The sequence below is a fragment of the Pezoporus wallicus genome, unplaced genomic scaffold (assembly GCF_028554395.1).
Source record: "Pezoporus wallicus isolate ANWC-B61680 ecotype Strahan unplaced genomic scaffold, APGP_CSIRO_Pwel_v1 contig_5863, whole genome shotgun sequence".
In the NCBI taxonomy this organism is placed as follows: domain Eukaryota; kingdom Metazoa; phylum Chordata; class Aves; order Psittaciformes; family Psittacidae; genus Pezoporus; species Pezoporus wallicus.
Genome location: NW_026635152.1, coordinates 217,813 through 236,829, shown reverse-complemented (window position 1 = coordinate 236,829; position 19,017 = coordinate 217,813). Strand labels below are relative to the sequence as shown.

The 19,017-nt window shown below is 48.6% G+C and overlaps 1 protein-coding gene across 3 annotated transcripts; it reads left to right on the top strand.

Moving 5' to 3' along the window:
* Window positions 1–15,239, top strand: MAPK13 (mitogen-activated protein kinase 13). 3 transcript variants are annotated; one of them, XM_057403978.1, is made up of 12 exons: window positions 1–391; window positions 4,175–4,304; window positions 4,883–4,941; window positions 6,027–6,135; window positions 7,135–7,164; window positions 7,578–7,625; window positions 8,529–8,643; window positions 8,974–9,045; window positions 9,548–9,627; window positions 10,088–10,166; window positions 11,309–11,485; window positions 14,923–15,239. In XM_057403978.1, the coding sequence occupies exons 1-12, from the start codon at window positions 273–275 to the stop codon at window positions 15,057–15,059; spliced, it is 1,155 nt and encodes a 384-aa protein (XP_057259961.1). In that variant the 5' UTR covers window positions 1–272; the 3' UTR covers window positions 15,060–15,239. The 3 variants fall into 3 exon arrangements, 2 of the variants coding, with proteins under 2 accessions (XP_057259961.1, XP_057259970.1); XM_057403987.1 differs by lacking the exon at window positions 14,923–15,239 and adding an exon at window positions 12,222–12,518; XR_008971522.1 differs by lacking the exons at window positions 10,088–10,166; window positions 14,923–15,239 and adding an exon at window positions 12,222–12,518.
* Window positions 15,240–19,017: the final 3,778 nt, after the last annotated feature.

Here is a 19,017-nt window from a genome sequence, read left to right as displayed (position 1 = left end):
TGGGCCGGGCGCTCGGGTCCTGTGGCAGAGCCCAGAGGCACCTGTAGAGACCGAGGCGTGTCGTGAAAGCTGATGCCTCACCTCCCCGATGTGGAGGCGGAGGGAGGGCCGAAAGACATGTCCGTGCGCGCTCACTGCAGCTGAGAAGGCAGGAGGAAGCTCGCTGGAGCCTCTCTGACCAGCACAGGAGGCCTCACTGTCCTGCTCTCACCCCAGAAGCCCTCCCGTACACCAGGACTCTGGGGGGGTGGCAGTCCCACACCCGCCGGGCGATGAACATCACAAGGAGAAGAGGCTTCTACAGACAGGAGGTGAACAAAACGCTCTGGGAGCTGCCCAGGAGATACACGTCCCTCCACCCGCTGGGGTCTGGAGCCTACGGCTCAGTGTGGTGAGTGGGGCCCTGCCTGCACGGGGTGAGCTCGGGGTGTTGAAGTGCCACGGCAAGGGGAAGCGAGGAGGTGCTTCTGGGCACCCCTCCATTAGGGAAGGACATTTGCATGTGTGATGAAGGCGGTCTGCCTCCCGCTCCAGTGCAGGCAGCGGCTTGGAGACCTGGTTGCTTGAAGGAACTGAGATGCTTCCTCCTGTGGTCACCCTGGGTGGGCAAAGGGGAGTCACCTCGGTGGGTGTGCTTAGGCAGCAGCTTGAGAATCAAGGCAGGGCTGCTGGGGACACGGAGGCACCTTGGGGTGTCCCATTGGCACTGGGGATCAAGCAGCTTTGGAGCTTCCATTGAGACTTGTGTCAGACAACCTGGCTGTCTGGAACAGGGGTGCTGTGGCATGGCCTTGCTACTTAGTTCAAGGCAGCTGATGTTTACCAGTGGTATTGGCAGCCCCAGGGTAACGGTTGGAAACCTAGTACCATTCTATGATTCTATGCTGGGCTGCCTGGAAAAGGAGCTGGACAATACAACGTCCACCTTGATTCAGCTTCCAGCTAGAAAAACTAAAATAGGAATTACTCAAAACCAGGATCAGTAACAGACTGGGACTTCTTCCCAGCTGGGGGTGATGCCCAGCCTACAAGAGAGCAGCACAACTGCCGTTAATGAATCGGTTGGTCAAAGGCAGCTGTAGCGAGAGCAAGCACAAGTCAGACCTTGCCTGCTTTACAGTGGCTTTCTGAAAGGTTAAATCTGAAGCAGTCCAGTGCCAAGACCTCAGCAGAGCACTTGATTCATAACACACCGAGCTACATAAGCAGGCGTGTCCTCTGTTGTAGGTGTGAGGCAAAGCCTCTGCCGGCTGGCCCAGCTAATCCTGACACCCTGGGGCCCAGGCTGTATCCTTATCCCCCAGCTACCCGGTATTTCCTTTCCCCCTTTTGCTGTTCAGGTTCATTGAAGTTTCTGAGACACCTAAATGAATCTCTCAAAACCAGGCAAGCCTAAACCTGTCTTTTTTTTTTTGTTTTTGTTTTTTAATATTTGCACAATATTTTCTGATTTTTATCACAAAGGAAAACAGGAAGACTGAAAGAAAATAGGACATAAAAGGGAAAGTGAAATCCTTCCAAAGCCTCTTTGCACTCCAGAGAAAACCAAACATCAACAAGGCATGTCTTTTACTGGTCCCTGTTATAGTCTCGGCTGCTCTGAGGCCTCGGGGAAGGGAGCAGTGGATGCTGAACCAGCCCTGGGTCCAGGGTGGTGGTCACAGCATCCATGGGGAGTGCTCAGCAGGGAGGATTCCTTCACAAAGCCAAGGTGGAAGCCTGTGGAGTTTGAGTTTGCTGTCCTCTGCTGGGAAGTTTTCTGGTCCCAGCGTTATTTGGAGCTGCTGGTTTTTATACCCCATTGATCAGCTGAGAAACTAGCTTAGGAAAAACAGCAAACGGGTTAATTCCCTCAATTGCCCAAATCTGTAGTGATTTAGTTTCCAGCTGAATGTAAGTGGTGGAAGAAGATTTTTCCACAAGGATGTGGGGAGCGACTCTTCATCAGTGATAGGACAAGAGGTGACGGGTTCAAACTTAAACAGGGCAGATGGAGATGGGCAGAAGCTCTTCCCTGTGAGGGTGCTGAGGCGCTGGCACAGGGTGCCCAGAGAAGCTGTGGCTGCCCCATCCCTGGCAGTGTTCAAGGCCAGGTTGGACACAGGGGCTTGGAGCAAGCTGCTCTAGTGGAAGGGGTCCCTGCCCGTGGCAGGGGTTGGAGCTGGAGGAGCTTTAGGGTCCCTTCCAACCCAAACCAGTCTGGGATTCTGTGTTTCTGACCATTCAGTGCTGGTCTTGCCCATCACTGCCAGCCGGTCCTGGCTGCATCACCTGAATTAACTTTGGCTGTGCCTTACAGTAAGGGTGAAAGCAGCATAGTCAGTGCTGTGTTGGGGGCTCCATCACAGACTCTCCTGCACTGGGGGCTTGGCTGCTCCAGGGAAGGCAAGTGAAAACATGCACCATTGAATCGGGAAACCTGCCCTAAACCTGAACCTGTTTGACTCTCTGGTCCAAGTCCCTTCTGCTTCCTTCCCTGCTCCTTGGAAGCCTTTGTGCTGTCCTCTCTGCCTGCTCAAGTCCTGAAGCTGAGACAACTCATCACTGGGATCTTCAGTGCTGAAGCTGCCTTGTGTAGCCATTCCTGCTTCTCCCTTTGCCTTTCCCAGCTGAATGCATTGGTGAAATTGCCATCAAACACTCCCAAAGGATGCTTTTTGCTCTCATCACACACAACTTTGAACAACTGGAAGGGACAAAGAGATTGGAGGTTGCCCTGATATCAGGGTGGTTGATGGGAGCTCTTGATAGCCCAGGCTGATGTTGGAGGCACCCTCGTCTGTGGTTGACAGTCAGGGAAAGCTGCGCAAGAGACTTCCAAGATGTGCAGCAAGCAGCTGATAACCCCTCTGCAGTGTTGAACCACAGGGAAAGCCACATGGAGTGGGATGTTCCCACCTCTCCTAATGCCATTACCCCTTAACCCAACAAAATGAACTGTTTGTGATATTATAAACAGCATTTCCCTGTTGATTTATGATGTCTTGCCTCTGAATGATGGTCCTGGAGGATACAGTAATCCTTGATTCAGTTTTGTGGTACCTGCCCCTCTGAGAGCCTCAGGGAAGGAGCAGTGGCTGGAGCCTGGCAGCTGGGCACTGTGGCAGCATGAACCACGTCTCCCTGCAGAGGAGGTGGGGAAGATGCCTGTGCAAGGCTGGAGGACATGTGCAAGGGGCTAATGGCAGCACTCATGTTGGCCTGGTTACCCTGTGCTGTGGGACTGAACATGCTGATGTTCAGCCCTCCCACTTCCCATGGAGATCAGGATTTACAAAGCAGTGGGAACTGCCCTGGAAACCCGCAGTGCAATTTGGCACAGGAAGAACCCTTTCTGCATCTCTTTGTCTCTTGGAGGGGTTGAGGAGGGTCTGAGGCACCAAGATCCCTCTGGAAAACACCACAGAGATGCCAGATTACAGCTCTCCTGACTGAGGACTGTCTCCCGTGTCTTGTCTCGTGAGACCCAGAGCCTCCCTTGTAACCCAAGAGCCTCCAGAAGCAGAGGAGGCATCACAGGATCACCCTATCCAGCCACAAATAGCACACGTGACCAGAGGGAATAACAGGTCACATCTCCAGTGACAGCTGCTGTGCTGTGTTTTCATTTGCTTTATAGAAGCCGCTCACTTTCAGCCAGACCTGCTGTATACAGAAGCATTTGTATAGCATCCAAAGTCCCAAATGTGGGAGAATTCACTCCAGCAGCCTGTATTTTCAGTGTGTGACAGCCACTGTCTTTGCTCCCGAGCACAAAAAAAGGCAGCTGATGTACCTTAAAAGACAACAACCTCCAAGCAGATGGCAAAGCAGGAATTGCTTTATTCCCTTGTCTCCCTGTGTTAGGGAAAGGGAAGGCAGAGTCAGAATTAATTCTGACCTTTACCCATTTGTGTTTCCCTCTTCTCACAGCTCTGTTAGCTCCAGCTTGTTTCTGCAGGTTCCTGGCCACTGAGGCTTTGTTTGGTGTCCCACCTAGATCTCCAAAGTGCACGGGCTGCTGCCCAAGTTATACAGGGCAATGCCTGCCTGTGCACAGCTCCTCTGGGTTTCTCAAGAGACCTTTCTTTGCTCTTCTTCTGCAAGCTCCAGAGTTTGTTCTTCCTTAGGAGAAGACCTTTGGTATCACAAAATATTGCTGATGTCAGAACTGGTTTTTATTTGTCTGCCACAGTTCGGCCATAGACAAGAAGACAGGGGAGAAGGTGGCTATCAAGAAGCTCTGCCGCCCATTCCAGTCAGAGATCTTTGCCAAGAGAGCATACAGAGAGCTCATGCTGTTGAAGCACATGCAACATGAGAATGTAAGTACTCCCTATGAGGGTGCTGAGGCGCTGGCACAGGGTGCCCAGAGAAGCTGTGGCTGCCCCATCGCTGGCCGTGTTCAAGGCCAGGTTGGACACAGGGGCTTGGAGCAAGCTGCTCTATGGAAGGGGTCCCTGCCCGTGGCAGGGGCTGGAGCTGGAGGAGCTTTAAGGTCCCTTCCAACACAACCCATTCCCTGGTGCTATGATTTCTTTCCATTTCTGCTGAAACAGGGTGGGGTTCTTGCCATGTGGGAGAGTCCTTTCTGGTGGCATCACCTTTATTTTAATTGAGAGGTCCTGACTCTTGGCACATGTGGGCAGTCTCAGGGTTTAACTTCTACCTGCCTGCTGTGCCCAGTTGGCACCAGGCTGAAGCTGATGTGTAATGGGTGCTCCCGTGTATTAGTAAGAGGAAAAGCAGCTGCACAGCATAGTGAGCAGTCCTCAGATTCCTCACGTGGAGTTCCTGGTGCTCACCCATGTGCATGTGCCAATGGAGCCCTGCTACCTGAGTCCACACGTGCTCAGCAAATGCTTTCCAGGTTTAAATGTGGACTACTTCTCTTCTCCATCAGGTCATTGGGCTTCTTGATGTCTTCACCTCTGCTGCTTCCTACCAGGGCTTTCAGGACTTGTAAGTTCACGTTTGCTCTGTCTAACTCAGCCCTTGCCCAAGATGCCTATGACTTAGCAGCAGTATAACAGATCAGGTTGAGGTGCAGTCCAATAGATGGGGTTGAAAAGGCGCCAGACTAAAGCCAGCCATCCCCAAAAAACAAGGAGAAGCAAAAGCACAGGTCATTTCCTGTGGTTAAACCACCCAGGTTACACAAACAGACCCCATGCCATGCTTGCAGCTGGATGAACACAGTGCAGGTAGACCAAGGTGTCTAAAAAAGTAGCTTTACATTCCATGACATATCACAGGCGTCATGATCCATGCTAATGTGCTGCCTGTGGGACTGCTGAGCTAAGAAGCTGTGCTCAGAATGGGACAAGAATTGTTCATCAGGCCCTCTCAGTAATTGAACAGCATTTTAAAGATCTGGCTTTCTTCTTATCTCAGTGCTGGCTATACTTTTTCTTTTGGCATTTCTCTCAGTTGCTGGTCAGGCTGGATGAGTTTTCTCTTTCCCGTCTTTGGGCATGAGCAGCATGTGCCTGGGTTTGGGTGTTTAGCAGCCTGCAGGAGAAGTGTTTGAAGGTTCTCAGAGCAGTTCCTGCTGAAGATTATCAACTAATGAGCAGTCTCCGCATGCAGGCCAAAGACTGGAGGAAGCTCAATGTCTTCCAATGCAGGGCTGCAGAACATTACCAAGATAAATTTGGAAGCAAACACAGCCATTTTGCAAGACTCTTTAAAGCTGCACAAGATGTTTCAGTTCCTGGATGGTGTAAGGCCATCTGGAACTGACATCATTTGATGTCTAAAGTAAACTAATTCAGGATTGTTGGAGTTTGAAACATCCTTGACCTTATTTGATGTCAGATATCTGATTTAAGGGGAGAAGAGAAGGCAATTTTAAGAGCAGGTTGAACTCCCAGCATCACTGCAGGCTGTGCTAGTCACCCAGCAGCACTGTCACAACAACTCAACTTAGTTACAGTAAGTTACATAGCCAAAAAAAAAACCAAGAATCCCAAGTGAAAGAGAACAAGGCTAGTCTGGTTCCCTGTGTTTTTCTTCTAGACTCAGGGCCTTGTCTTACTGCCTTTTAGCTACCTGGTGATGCCATACATGCGGACAGACTTACAAAAGATCATGGGACATGAATTCAGTGATGAAAAGATCCAGTACCTGGTCTACCAAATGCTGAAAGGGCTAAAGGTAGGTGGGACTGGAGGAGTTTAGTGACTCCCTGTGTCTCCTCTACATGTCACCTCTGGGTTGACCATAACTAAACCCCCTTCCAACACTAGTTGGAAGATTTGGGGGGGTTCATGGCATCCCCTGAGATATTTGCTGTTGAACTGCTCTTTTTCCAGCACACATCAATAAAGCAACTGCTTGTTCCCATCAGTCAATTGGCTGTTGAAGCAAGCATCAGTCTAACCCTGGCAACTGGTTTTACCATGACAGCAGTTGTGCTGGTTTTTGACTAGCCAAAACCCTTAGCAAAACTGTGCAGAAAGAGGCTGGCAGCAACAGGAGCCTCTGCTGAATTCCTCACAGGGGCTCTCAGGGAGCAGATGGAGGGAATGATTTTCTGTTCAATAGAATAAGGAAGGAATTTGCTGCTGTAACCAGCTTTGAGAGCTGAGAGCAGTCAAACCTGGGGTGTGGAGGCAGTGGAACATCCCTCACCTGGGGTCAGAGCAGGGACTTCCAGGCACTAATGAGTTCATCTTAATAACACCTTTCCACAGATCACTGTTACCTGAAGTTTAAATAGAGGGGGGAAGAACACACAGAAGGTTTAATTGGTATGACAAAAGCCACGTAGTCAGGTTTTGTGACTGGACAATTAGATTATTTTTTTCCCCACATAGTTTAACACCCAAAATAACAAAGTTTTCCTGTCATCTGCTGCCTGTGCTCCTCCCTGTAATCCTGATGCCTTTGTTTGATAGTGTGAGGCTATTGGTATGCTTGTGCTAAAGAGCTATTGCTCCATCTCTCCTCTGCTGCTCCACACCTCCTCTTTAGAGTGGCAATATCACGGCAAATCGTCAGAAATTCAGTGCAGGATCTGCTGCCCCGCGGACCTGCAGCCTGCTGCAGAGTCGTGTTCTCAGCAAGTTCTTGTTTGTAGCTCTCATTTCTCTGCTGGAGACCAGAAAGTCTTGTCTGCTGGCGATCACATTGTGCCTTCTCTTTTTATTGCAGTATATCCATTCAGCTGGCATCATACACAGGGTGAGTTCATGTGTGCCTTTCCTCAGCTTTTTGTCTGTTTAGGAGAAACACAGCTTGGTTGTAAAGTGAAGAAATTCCTAAACATCTTTTCACTAACAGCCTTCTCTGCTCTAAGGTCTTTCTCCTCCTATACCCTGTGTCTGTTTGGATTTGATCATTCGTGCAGCTTTTGAGGAAACGCTGTATTTTCTGATGAGCTGAGAAACGTTTTATGATGCTTTTTGAATTGAAACTATTTGAGAAAAAATCAGTAGTGTAAAGCTGTACAGTATAGCAGCACGGTGACTGCTGTGCAGACACTGGAGTTGGGATGTTATGGGACCCTGTCAAAGGCAAGCAGAGGTTTGGCTGAGGCTCATGTGGATGTGTTGCAACCCCAGACATCCTCATGACTCCACTCTTGTCTGTTGTAGGACCTGAAGCCAGGCAACCTGGCTGTGAATGAAGACTGTCAGCTGAAGGTAGGTGGAAAAGCACCACTTTGCAGCATATCAGATCATGGAGGAACTGCTCTGCCAGCAGGAATTTGGCACTGTCATGTTTCCTCTCTCCTTCTGAGACCCGGTTCAAGGCGTTGCATTACTCAGCGGTTGCAGGCAGTGGGAAATACTCACCTGCTGATGTAACTTGCTGAATCAGGGCCCAAGACTTGGAATGAACATCCTGTTGTCATAATTCCTGCTTCTTGGCAGTTCCTAATGACTTCCTAAGTAAATTCAATACTGCTGAGCAATACTTGTGTTAGGTGTACTATCCCTGAAGGATAACTGCAGTCAGCCACAGTTGCCCTTTGGTTCTCATTGACGTGGTGGTTGTGATTCCACACAAAGCTATTTTCAGTATTGCTCTGAGGAGTTTCCTTGCAGCTCAGTGGTGCAGTGCTCTGGCACCTCTCTTCTGCAATGTGTATTACAGGGCACGGCTGGAGAGGTTGGGTCAAGGGACATTCATTTCCAGTATTGAGGGAGAGGCCATTGCCAGTGAGCTGCAAGGTGTTTTGATAGGAAAAGGTGAGTAGCGGTGGCCTGTGAGCTGTCAGGCTATGAAACAGCTCAATTAAATAAAGCTCATAGAGTTGAAACTTAAGCTTCAAGAAAAGAAATGACCTTTCAGGTAGCTCACAGCACTGATCCTTTTGGCAGGGTCTTCACGCAGCTGGTTTTGCAGCCAGGTTGCAATTCCCAAGGGAATTAAGACAAACCTGTTAGTTCTTTGAACTGTCCCGTGGGTGGCTGTGGTGTAGTTGGAGCTTCCTTATTATCTCATTGGATCTGCTTTGTTTCCTTGTGGAAGCAGATTCTTGCTTGCCTGTATGATTTCTGTTTTCTGCCTTTCCTTCTCCCTTTTCCTTTGGTGAACTGCAGATCTTGGATTTTGGTTTGGCCAGACATGCTGATGCTGAAATGACCGGCTACGTGGTTACGCGCTGGTACAGAGCCCCAGAAGTCATTCTGAACTGGATGCATTACAACCAGACAGGTGAGCAGCAGCGTGACTGCCTGGTGACAAGCCCAGGGATCCCTGGACCACACCTGGGTCACATCTCGTATAATCCTCCAGATGTTTTCCCTCTTTATCATCTGTATTCCCTAAAGCAGAGCGAGTCTCAAAGCTGTTGCACGACTCCCAGAGCTCGTGCCTGCGGGAAGTGATGAAAGCAGAGATTTTAGCAGTGTAGAAACAACAGGGGAGGGTGGAAAATGGGAGTGACATTTAAACTGGTGCCTGCTACAAGCAACAAAGCAACAGCCCAGCAATCATGGCTGCCTTTTTACTGCCATGGTTTTGTCTGTTTTGCTCTCTGAACAGTGGATATCTGGTCTATTGGCTGTATCATGGCAGAAATGCTGACTGGGAAAACGCTGTTTAAAGGAAAAGACTGTATCCTTTCAAGTTAAACCTTTTCTCTGGGGGGAGTAATAGTTCTTGGGGGGTGTGAAGGGGCTTTTATGAATGAGGAAAGCAGGAGTCAGTCTGGTTTACCAGGAGGTAATTGCATGGAAATGGAGAGAATGGGAGGAGGCCAAGCCAGCCTTAGAAATACACCTCTGTGCTGGCCAAATGTGCTCTATGTCAGTCTACTTCACATAGCCATAGCTCCATCCCCAAAACCTCACATATCCCCCAAGCCCATGGCATACCCCTGGCAGAGTTGTGCCAGCAATATTGCCTGTTGCTGAAAATGGCATTCCAAGAAAAAAGCCCTTGAGCTGTTTCTGTCAGTCTCCTGAGTCTCTGCTTGTGTGGCTCTGTTGGGTTTGTATCATAACCTACTCCCAGCTCCCCCGGGCCCTGTGGCTCTGCAGCACCCAGCATACAGGCTGAGCTGCTGGCGGTGTCCAGGGCTCACCCCCAGATGGGTGATCTTTAACACAGCTGCCAGACCTGGATCAGCTGACTCAGATCCTGAAAGTAACGGGGCACCCAGGAGAAGACTTCGTGGAGAAGCTGGAGGACAAAGCGGTAAGGAAGTTCCCTGTGGATTTGAGCCTTGCTGTGTGTGGTGAAGAGGGGTTACCTTGGCCATAGCTTTGAGATGGGAGAGGGGCTGCTTGTCCACCACCAAAGAGGAGTGACTGCCAGCAGTCTTGTTCCCCATGACAAGGAAGATGCTTCTCTTTGCTAGTGGAACATCTGATGGATTTGGCATTGCACTGGGAACTGGTGTGGATTGCAGGGACACCCGAGTGAGGTCCCTGATGCCCCAGCAAACTAACAACCTCCTCTGTTCTCCAGTTTGGCCCTTAAAGCAGAAATATTTCTGTATCGCAGTTGATTAAAATGATTCCACGCAAACTGGTGACTAAAATGTGGCATCTGGGGTGACTTGCTGTTCTCTTCAGTTGCCTTTGCTCAGCTGAGCCCCGAGTCCCAACAGCTGTATCTCACACCACCTCACATCTGCTCTTCACATCTCTTTCAGGCCAAGAGTTACATCAAGTCTCTCCCTAAAATCCCCAAGAAGGATTTGTCTGTGCTTTTCCCCAGAGCCAATCCTCAGGGTAAGTCATCTCCAGGGTTTCTCAGGAGTTCTCACTGCTGGAAGGGGGCAGGTTGGCCACTACAGTGCCAGGCTTCTTTCTCCTTCTCACAATTTCCTCGTACTTCCTCCCTTGCAGGTTGGTGTCCCTGGGCACATAAGTAGGAATTAAAGGCAAAATGACTCTTTGCTGGTGTTAACATGGCAATGTTCTGCTGTTCTTAGCTATTTACTTCTTTAAGTTTAAAATGGCACAGCCTGTAACACACAATATTTGAGGAAGAGAGAAACTTCTGACTCATCAACAAGCCAGAAGAGAGCTGGTGCTGGATTGAACAGGATGTTGAGATTATGGGATGCAAGTTGTGGGATTAGGACAGCTGCATTATCAGCTCCATTTGGTATGAGAGTTGGGATAAATTTTGGCCAGTATTGGTTTGCAGAAGTTGTTCCTTGTAGCCAAGCAGGTGCTATGTGATCAGTAGTGTTCAGATAAACAAACCACCTCTTCTTTGTTCATCATTATTTCCCAGCTCCACATCAAAGGCATCATAGTTCTGATAAACTGTTATTTCTATTAACTCTAAACTGTTGAAAACCTGGATCTGTTCACCCAAGAAGCACAATTTTCAGGGCAAAAACTGATCTCTTGCAAGGAACAATTTTCCTGAGCAGATGAGAGGCAAAACTACTGTAAGATCTGAAAGTATTAAGATGTTAAAACCAAGGGGGGATGGGGCAGACAGACTAGAGGGTATCTGCATTTCCTGCCTTCATGTTTACCAGTGATGCATAGATTTCTGTATAGATTACCCATGTTAAGAGTGCTTGGAGTTGTGGGGGCCTAAGTGAATGACTAAAACTGAAAACTATCTTGAAGTTGCTGATTTCTTACGTTCTTTCAGCCCCATCTGTGCAGCAAGACTTATTCAAGATTAAATTGATATTTCTGCACCATTTACGTCTCCAGCTCTGTTAGTAAGAGCTCCCTGAGGCTGCTATTGGGCAGACTTTGCATCCCCTCCGATGGGAGCTCCACACTCCCCTGGTCAGGCTGAGGAATCTCTTTTAGGTCTGGAGATGTAGTGTTGGGAGCACCTGTCCTGGCACAGGATGCCTGTTCTCCACCAACACCTTGCTTAGCCCTTTTCCTGTCTTCTGCAGCAGTGGACCTGCTTGACAAGATGTTGCAGCTGGATGTGGAGAAGCGCATGACAGCCACGGAAGCGTTGGCTCACCCCTATTTTGACCAGTTCCGAGACGTTGAGGAGGAGACAGAAGCACAGGAGTCTTACGACGATTCTCTGGAACACGAGAAGCTTTCCATAGATGAGTGGAGAAGTAAGAAGTTTTTCTTTGAAGCTCTTGTTTAGCACGGGACTTCCCTACCCCTCTCTCTTTCCTGTACACCAGCTATAGAGCCAGGCTGAGAGAGCTGGGCTTGTTCAGCCTGCAGAAGAGAAGGCTCCTGAAGGGGAGACCTTAGAGCAGCTCCAGTGCCTAAAGGGGCTGCAGGAAACCTGGAGAGGGGCTTTGGACAAGGGCCTGTAGGGACAGGCCAAGGGGAATGGCTTTAACCTGACAGAGGGGAGACTGAGCTGAGCTCTTAGGCAGAAGCTCTTCCCTGTGAAGGTGCTGAGGCGCTGGCACAGGGTGCCCAGAGAAGCTGTGGCTGCCCCATCCCTGGCAGTGTTCAAGGCCAGGTTGGACACAGGGGCTTGGAGCAAGCTGCTCTAGTGGAAGGGGTCCCTGCCTGTGGCAGGGGTTGGAGCTGAATGAGCTTTAGGGTCCCTCCTCACTCTAGCCATTCTGTGATTCTATGCTGGGTAAAGCATAGATTGATGATGGCAGCGCATAGCTCCCTTGCCCTGCTCTGCTTTTATGCATTCAGCAAAGGTTCCTCCAGCTCTTCAGGCAGACTTTTGTCTCTGTCTGCTTTGTCTCTCTCTTCCAGCTTCTGTAACCTCTTGCCCTAACCTCTCCACTGAACACCTCCTCTCTGCACAGAAAACACTCACACTTTCATTTGTGTCCTCTAATATCACACCTTCCTGGTTCTTTTGTTCTGTTTTTCAAGAGCATATTTACAAGGAGATCTTGTCCTTCAGTCCCATTGCACGGAAGGACTCAAAGAAGCGGAGTGGGATGTCGTTATAGCGACTGGTATGGCTGTGGCTGAGATTCCCTGCTGGATCATGGATCAGGTTTACTCCACGCTGTTGTGCTGGTGGCCAGTGTTTGGCCTGTGGGACTGCTCTGTGTGCCAGCACAAGGATGACGCTATGCTGTGAGCACTGGACTTTGGTCTACTAAAGGGGGAAGCACCCCAAGCAGTTTTCAACACAAAAGATAAAATATATTCTCATTGCAACTTCGACTGGGAGAATTTTACCTGGTGTTTATTTTTTTTATTCATTTTTTTCATGTTTGTCCACTTGAGAGCTCCATTCTCATTAGTTTTTCCAAGCACAGCTTTTAGTACATCAATTACGGATAAGGTCAAGGAAAAGGGAATACTGTCTGGGAAGTGAGTCCCAGCCAAAATGATTGGAAATAGTGAAATTCAGCACAAGAAGTTCTAACTCTGGGAGCGTTCCCTGTCCCTGAGCAGTCCCACAGCACCCAGCACAGTGATGCTCCTGGGATGGTGTCGGCTGCAGGATACTGTGGGAACCCAGTCCATCATGCGAAGGGTCTGTGTTCAGAGCAACTCCAAGCTTGCTGTAACAGCTCCCTGTGCTTCCTCCTCCACTGCCTTCTCTTCTTTTACTCTGCTTATTCCATCCCCTGATCAGTGCTGTCTCCTTATTGCCAGCTGGAAACGCACCCTGGGAGCTCAAGGCCACTTCCCACCCTGACAGACCAGGTATCCCAAGGACCTGGGTTCTGCTCAGTCTGCTTTCCCCAACGGTTCTCTCTTCACCACCCTTATCTCTTGCTGAGCACCCTCTCCCTGGGGTAACTGCCTGTCTCTTGGAAGGGCTGGTGACATGAGCCCTTATATTCTCATTCTTCTGCCCTGTGGGATCAGTTAAAGCAGGGATCCTCTGCTTCAGTTCTCTTTAACAGCTGCTTGTTCCTCAATAGGAAGAGACATTTCAACTGGTCATTTGGAAAACAGTCAATTGTCAGGGCTAAAGCTCAGCTCATATACTGGAGGGGAAGGAAGTATGTTGCATGAACAATCAAGCGTTAGAAAGGGGAACGCAATAATTCAGCTTGGTGAGCACAGAAAACTTCAGATACCTTAGTTTCTTGGTATAAGATCAGCTTCTTCAGTTGGCATTATTATAAATTGCATCTAAGGTAAACTCATGAAATAGAATATCTCACAAAACCCACCACAGGCTACAGAACATCCTTCTGAATAAGAGCTTCAGCCCCTTCACTGCGCTTCCACTGAGGGTTTGACTTTTTTGTCTGCCTATGCAAATTTTAATTCATTCACTTACTTAGTGAATAATTCTTGGTAGCTACAAGAAGTCACCTTCTGAGATGCTTGGGGTGGGATGGAGAGCATGTGTCTCCCCAGCCTGCTGCGTACAAACCTGTTCTGCCTTCAGCAGGTACAGAGCTTTCTACGGGGTGAAAAACAACACAACAGTCTTTGGTTTTTCTCCTGGATGGGGACCAGAAAAATTGTAGGATGATGTGAGAAGATCCAGACAACTTGACTGGATTGAATTGCTTTGCAAATGTGTTCAGATAACCAGAGGGAGGTGGTTTTCTGAACACAGACCAACCAGGCAGTAGTCTGGTTCCTCCCTCCAGGGCCAGTTTGTTCCATCTTTTAGTTGTACACTAAAGTCATTCAAATTTAAAAGTATGTTCTCTCTGCAAAGAGAATTAGAGTCATGGAATGGTTTGGCTTGGAAGGTATGTTAAAGCTCATCCAGCTCCAACCCCTGCCACGGGCAGGGACCCCTTCCATAGAGCAGCTTGCTCCAAGCCCCTGTGTCCAACCTGGCCTTGAACACTGCCAGGGATGGGGCAGCCACAGCTTCTCTGGGCACCCTGTGCCAGCGCCTCAGCACCCTCACAGGGAAGAGCTTCTGCCTAAGAGCTCATCTCAATCTCCCCTCTGGCAGGTTAAAGCCATTCCCCTTGGCCTGTCCCTACAGGCCCTTGTCCCAAGCCCCTCTCCAGGTTTCCTGCAGCCCCTTCAGGCACTGGAGCTGCTCTCAGGTCTCCCCTTCAGGAGCCTTCTCTTCTCCAGGCTGACCCAGCCCAGCTCTCTCAGCCTGGCTCCAGAGCAGAGCTGCTCCAGTCCTCACAGCATCTCCATGGCCTCCTCTGGAAGCTCAAGAAGACCCACATCCTTCTTGGGTTGGGGACCCCAGAGCTGATGATTTTGTACACCATACATCTCAGTAGTCCTTTTGAAATACAGCCCATACCCACTTTTGTGGCTTATTCTGAAACCAGGTCACTGCTATTTCTTGACTGCAGTGCTAGGCAGGTACAGCTTCTAGTTGTGATAATACCTTTGGACTGCAGCATTAATATCTTCTTAGTTGGCATCTTCTTCCCTATTGCAGTCTGTCAGGTTCAGCCAGTCATTCCAGAATCTATCCCAAGGGACATGTGCCGAGTGACAAGTGTCTTTTCTGTGTGAGAGCTTGGAGCTACAGATAACTATTAGTTGAGAAGCACATGAACTTGGTCATACAGGCAGTAGCTTCCAACTCTCCACCCCTTCTGTAGCTGTTGAGTCATTCTGGTTTGGTTAGCTGGGACATTACTTTTGATAACTCTCTCATTTTCTACTTTGCCTTAAGCAATATCCAGGTTTGCTGCCCAGACCTCAATGAAGGGAAAACTCCAGCATTACCAGAACTTTCTGAGTTCTCATCTCCATCAGGAACCAGACAAGATGATGTTGCATCTCTCTGCAGCAGCTCACGTACTCGAGTAACCCCCAGTGCCTGCAGTGGTTTGATATGAGGGTGCTGATGTTATCCTGCTGCAGCTGCACAGATGTTCTGTGCTGATGTGATGCTGCTTCTCTTGACCCCTATCTCTCTGGGCCATGCACAAGTCCTTTGCCTTGCTCTGCTCTTAGGCAGGGCCAGCAAGCACAGAACCGTGGCAATGTTCCCACAATTCTCTTGAAATGCAGTGAGTTGGGTACAAAGCCCTCCAAAGGTGGTGTCCTGCTGACTTTCTCTTGAAGAACCCCAGCTTGATGAGCATAAGGGATCATCCTCCCTTTTTTCTAAGCATGAGACAGCCTTGGGCAGTGGAAGGGGGAAGGTTCAGCTGCACTGGTCAAAAGCAGTTGAAATGTCCTCTTGAACCTGGCACCTGCCTTGGCTGCTGTGGCCTCCATGTGATTTTTAACAGAGGTAAGAGAGGAGCTCGCTGCTGCTGCCACAGACATCTAGGAGAGCTGCAGACATTTAGAGCTGCCTGTGCCCTGGGGAAGCGAGGCTTGGTGGGCAGCAGTGGTAGGTTGTCATCCAGCTCTGTGTGTGTGAATGCTCGGGGAGGTGTCTGAGGACATGGCCAGGCCTGACTCTACTTCACGTGACACAGAGAGGCAGGGAAGAGTTGTAAAAGCTCACTCTTGTGGAGGAAATTGAGTAGATCTATGGAAGCTTTAGGAGTACAGAGCTTGCTTTCAGAAAGTCATCTGTTAAGGGAAAGAACCTGTTCAGACAGAACTCATAAACTGCTTTAAATGGGAATTCAGGATTGATTTCTTCATCATCTTGCCCCTCTTCAAAAGGGGATGGGCAGACCTGAAGAGGTCTGGAGTTACCTGGTGCTCTGTTGTGATAGCTGAGGGAGAAAACATCTCTGTGATAAATGAATGTCCTGAGCAGTCTACTGGCAGTTGAAAAGGAGCCTCTGTAGTTTTAAATAATAATGTGTTCCAAAGGGGAATTGTCTGTCTACCAGATAAAGAGGTACTGGGGACTTCTGATCTGAATGCGTGTGAGAAGAACAAGGGTGAACACAACCTAGTGGGCTATGCGGGGCTTGGAACTAAATGATCTTAATGTCCTTTACAACCCCAGCCAGCCTGGGATTCTATGCAGATTTTGCTGTTAGCAAAAGCAAATACAAGTCCCGCTTGCTTCAGGGCTGTGAAGTCTCCTCAGCATCTGTCCTTCTGCTGAGTACACTTCCAGGAAACACCTTGTGTTTCAGGGACTGGGTTTCTCAGCAGGTTTTCTCTTTTGAGAGTTCCTTCTGAAACCTCAAGAGCAAACCCCAACAGCCAGTGTGTGGGTTTCATCATTCCCCCACCAACCCCATGCAGTGAGGGCACACTGTCCAAAAGCCAAACCATTCCTCTGCAATTCCCAGTATCCTGACAAATACAGGGAGCTGGTGCTCTGCAAGCCCACAGCGCTGGAACTGTGCTTGGGTTTGTGGTATGCACCAGGCAAGAACTCAGCATAGATGGCAGGAAATGGAGCAGGTTGGAGTGGAAAGAGTCCCTCTCTGTGAAGACCAACCATCCCAGGGCTCCTGCAGCATCTGACGACTCACTGCAGTGAAGAGGAATGAGCTGCTTAAAAGGGAAACAAAAATCACGCTCCCATTTCATGAAAGGAGATTGAAAAGCAGCCAGTCACCCCAAGTGGTGAGTCAAATAGTCCGGACTCCACTCAAGAAACAGGGAGCCCCTGACAGACCCCATTAGGCAAAGAAGAATTCCTCTTGTGCCAGCTGGCTGACCTGCATACTTTTGTTAGGTTTTTTCCCCCTTGCATAGTTTACATACTTAAAAATACAAAAGTGAGTGATAAAACTCATTCAACCATTAAGTGAACATTCAAAATCCCATAAATGAGGCTGGCCAGAATTAAGTTTCCTGTATGTATGAAGGATGTGTGATAAAAATGGGGACGGATCGAATGTTTGTCTCACCTAATGTGCAAATGTTTCTCTTGAAATACTATTTACTTGGTTTTCCTACATTTATTTCTGAGATTATTATCTCAGCTTTAGTTCTGCTTGCAAAGTGAAGCCTTTACTATAACCAATCCTTCCGTGTAAGACTTGTTGCCAGCTAGTTAGGTGTGTGAAGTTGCAGTTATATGGGATGGATTTATTAGGGACTTCCAGATGTAAGTGGGAAAGAAAAAGCAGATGAAGCAATGATTACTATTACTTTATTTTTATTTTTCCTTTCTTAAGAGACACCACAAAATGACCAGGATTGTTTTTAAGAGATACGATGTTTACAATGCTTTAGGCACCATCCAGAAACCTTTTGGTGTGGAGCTGTGAAACCATCTCCAGCCTCTTAGAAAACTGCATGCTTGCCCTATAGGAAATGGTTGGACTTGATGATCTATAAAGGTCTTTTCCAACCTGGTTGATCCTCTGATTCTGTAAAAACATCTGAGAATCTGGTTTCCTGTTGAACCTTTTCACATTCTAGGTGCAGACTAAACAAATAATTTCCAGGTTTGAAGTGTCTGATAATGGAAGAGCAGAAAAACCTAGAAAATAATGAATACAACTGAGAACTCTAGTGAGATATCCCCAGAGGCTGGGACGCTCAGCAAGTCTCTGATGACTCTGAGCTGTGTGGTGCAGTCAACATGCTGGAGGGAAGGGATGGGATGGGATCCAGAGGGGCCTGGACAGGCTGGAGAGGTGGGACCATGGGAACCTCGTGGAGCTCATTAAGTGCAAGCTGTTGCTCCTGGGTCGGGGCAGTCCCAAGCACAAACTCAGACTGGGGAAGACTGGATGGAGCAGCCTGAGGAGAAGGACGTGGGGGTGCGGTGTTGGGTGTGGAGAAGCTCCTCATGACCCATTAGTGTGTGCTCACAGCCCAGAACCTGCCCTACCATGTGCCGGGCTGCACCCCAGAGCATGAGTGGCAGCTCAGGGAGGGGATCCTGCCCCTCTGCTGTGTTCTGGGGAGACCCCCCCTGCAGCCCTGATCCAGCTCTGGGGCAGCAGCACAAGAGGGACGTGGAGCTGTTGGAGCGAGGCCAGAGGAGGCCATGGGGCTGCTGCAAGGGCTGGAGCAGCTCTGCTCTGGAGGTGAAAGTCTGAACAAAGACCAGAATAGCCACTACTAACTGACTGATCCCCAAAACTGATGAACACACACTGCACTAATTGAAGTGACCACAGAATCATTTAGGTGAGAAAGGACCTTTAAGATGGAATCCAACACTCTGAAGATGTTAAGAGTTCCCAGGTGAATGTGGTTTATGGGCTGTTTTGCCCAATTTCTCTCAAAAAGGCTATTCCCAAGCACATGGGTTTATAAGCTTTTAATGCAAGGTTCAGGCAGTGCTGCTTCACAACCCATTCAGTCAGCACTTAGGCTGATGGATAACTCTCTTATTAGATTGTGCTCTATTAAATAATGCTGTAAGGTTACTATAGATCTTCAACCCTCATTGATTTCCTGTTAAGTGGAAGTGAATTCACTTCTTTTAGCCAAGTTTGGTTGAAAAAACAAAAACCCTCCCACCATCAATCATCATTTCAGCTCCATCTTCAGAACACTTTACCTGAAGAAAGGTTTGAAAACTGGGATTTGCATGTTAAGATTAAAAAGAACATCACTGAGGAGATGGTGTTTGTGTCACCTCTGATGATCCACACTCACCCAGAAAGTGCAGTTGAGCACTTGCAAATCCAGTAGCCAAGGCAAATCTCTCAGAGAAACCAGACTTTCAACTGTTCAGGAGCATGAGGCCTTTTTAGCACTTGCATTGATTTCAACTATTCTGAATTAAAACCCAGAGCAAACACTTGAGGCAGAGGCAACAGCAGTGCTCATTGATGAGGCTTAATGAATCATCAATCAAAAAAGGGTAATGCTCAATTCCAAATAATTTTCTCCCCCTTTGAAGTCTGTTTTATACATCTCAATAAAGATGAGGACAACTGGA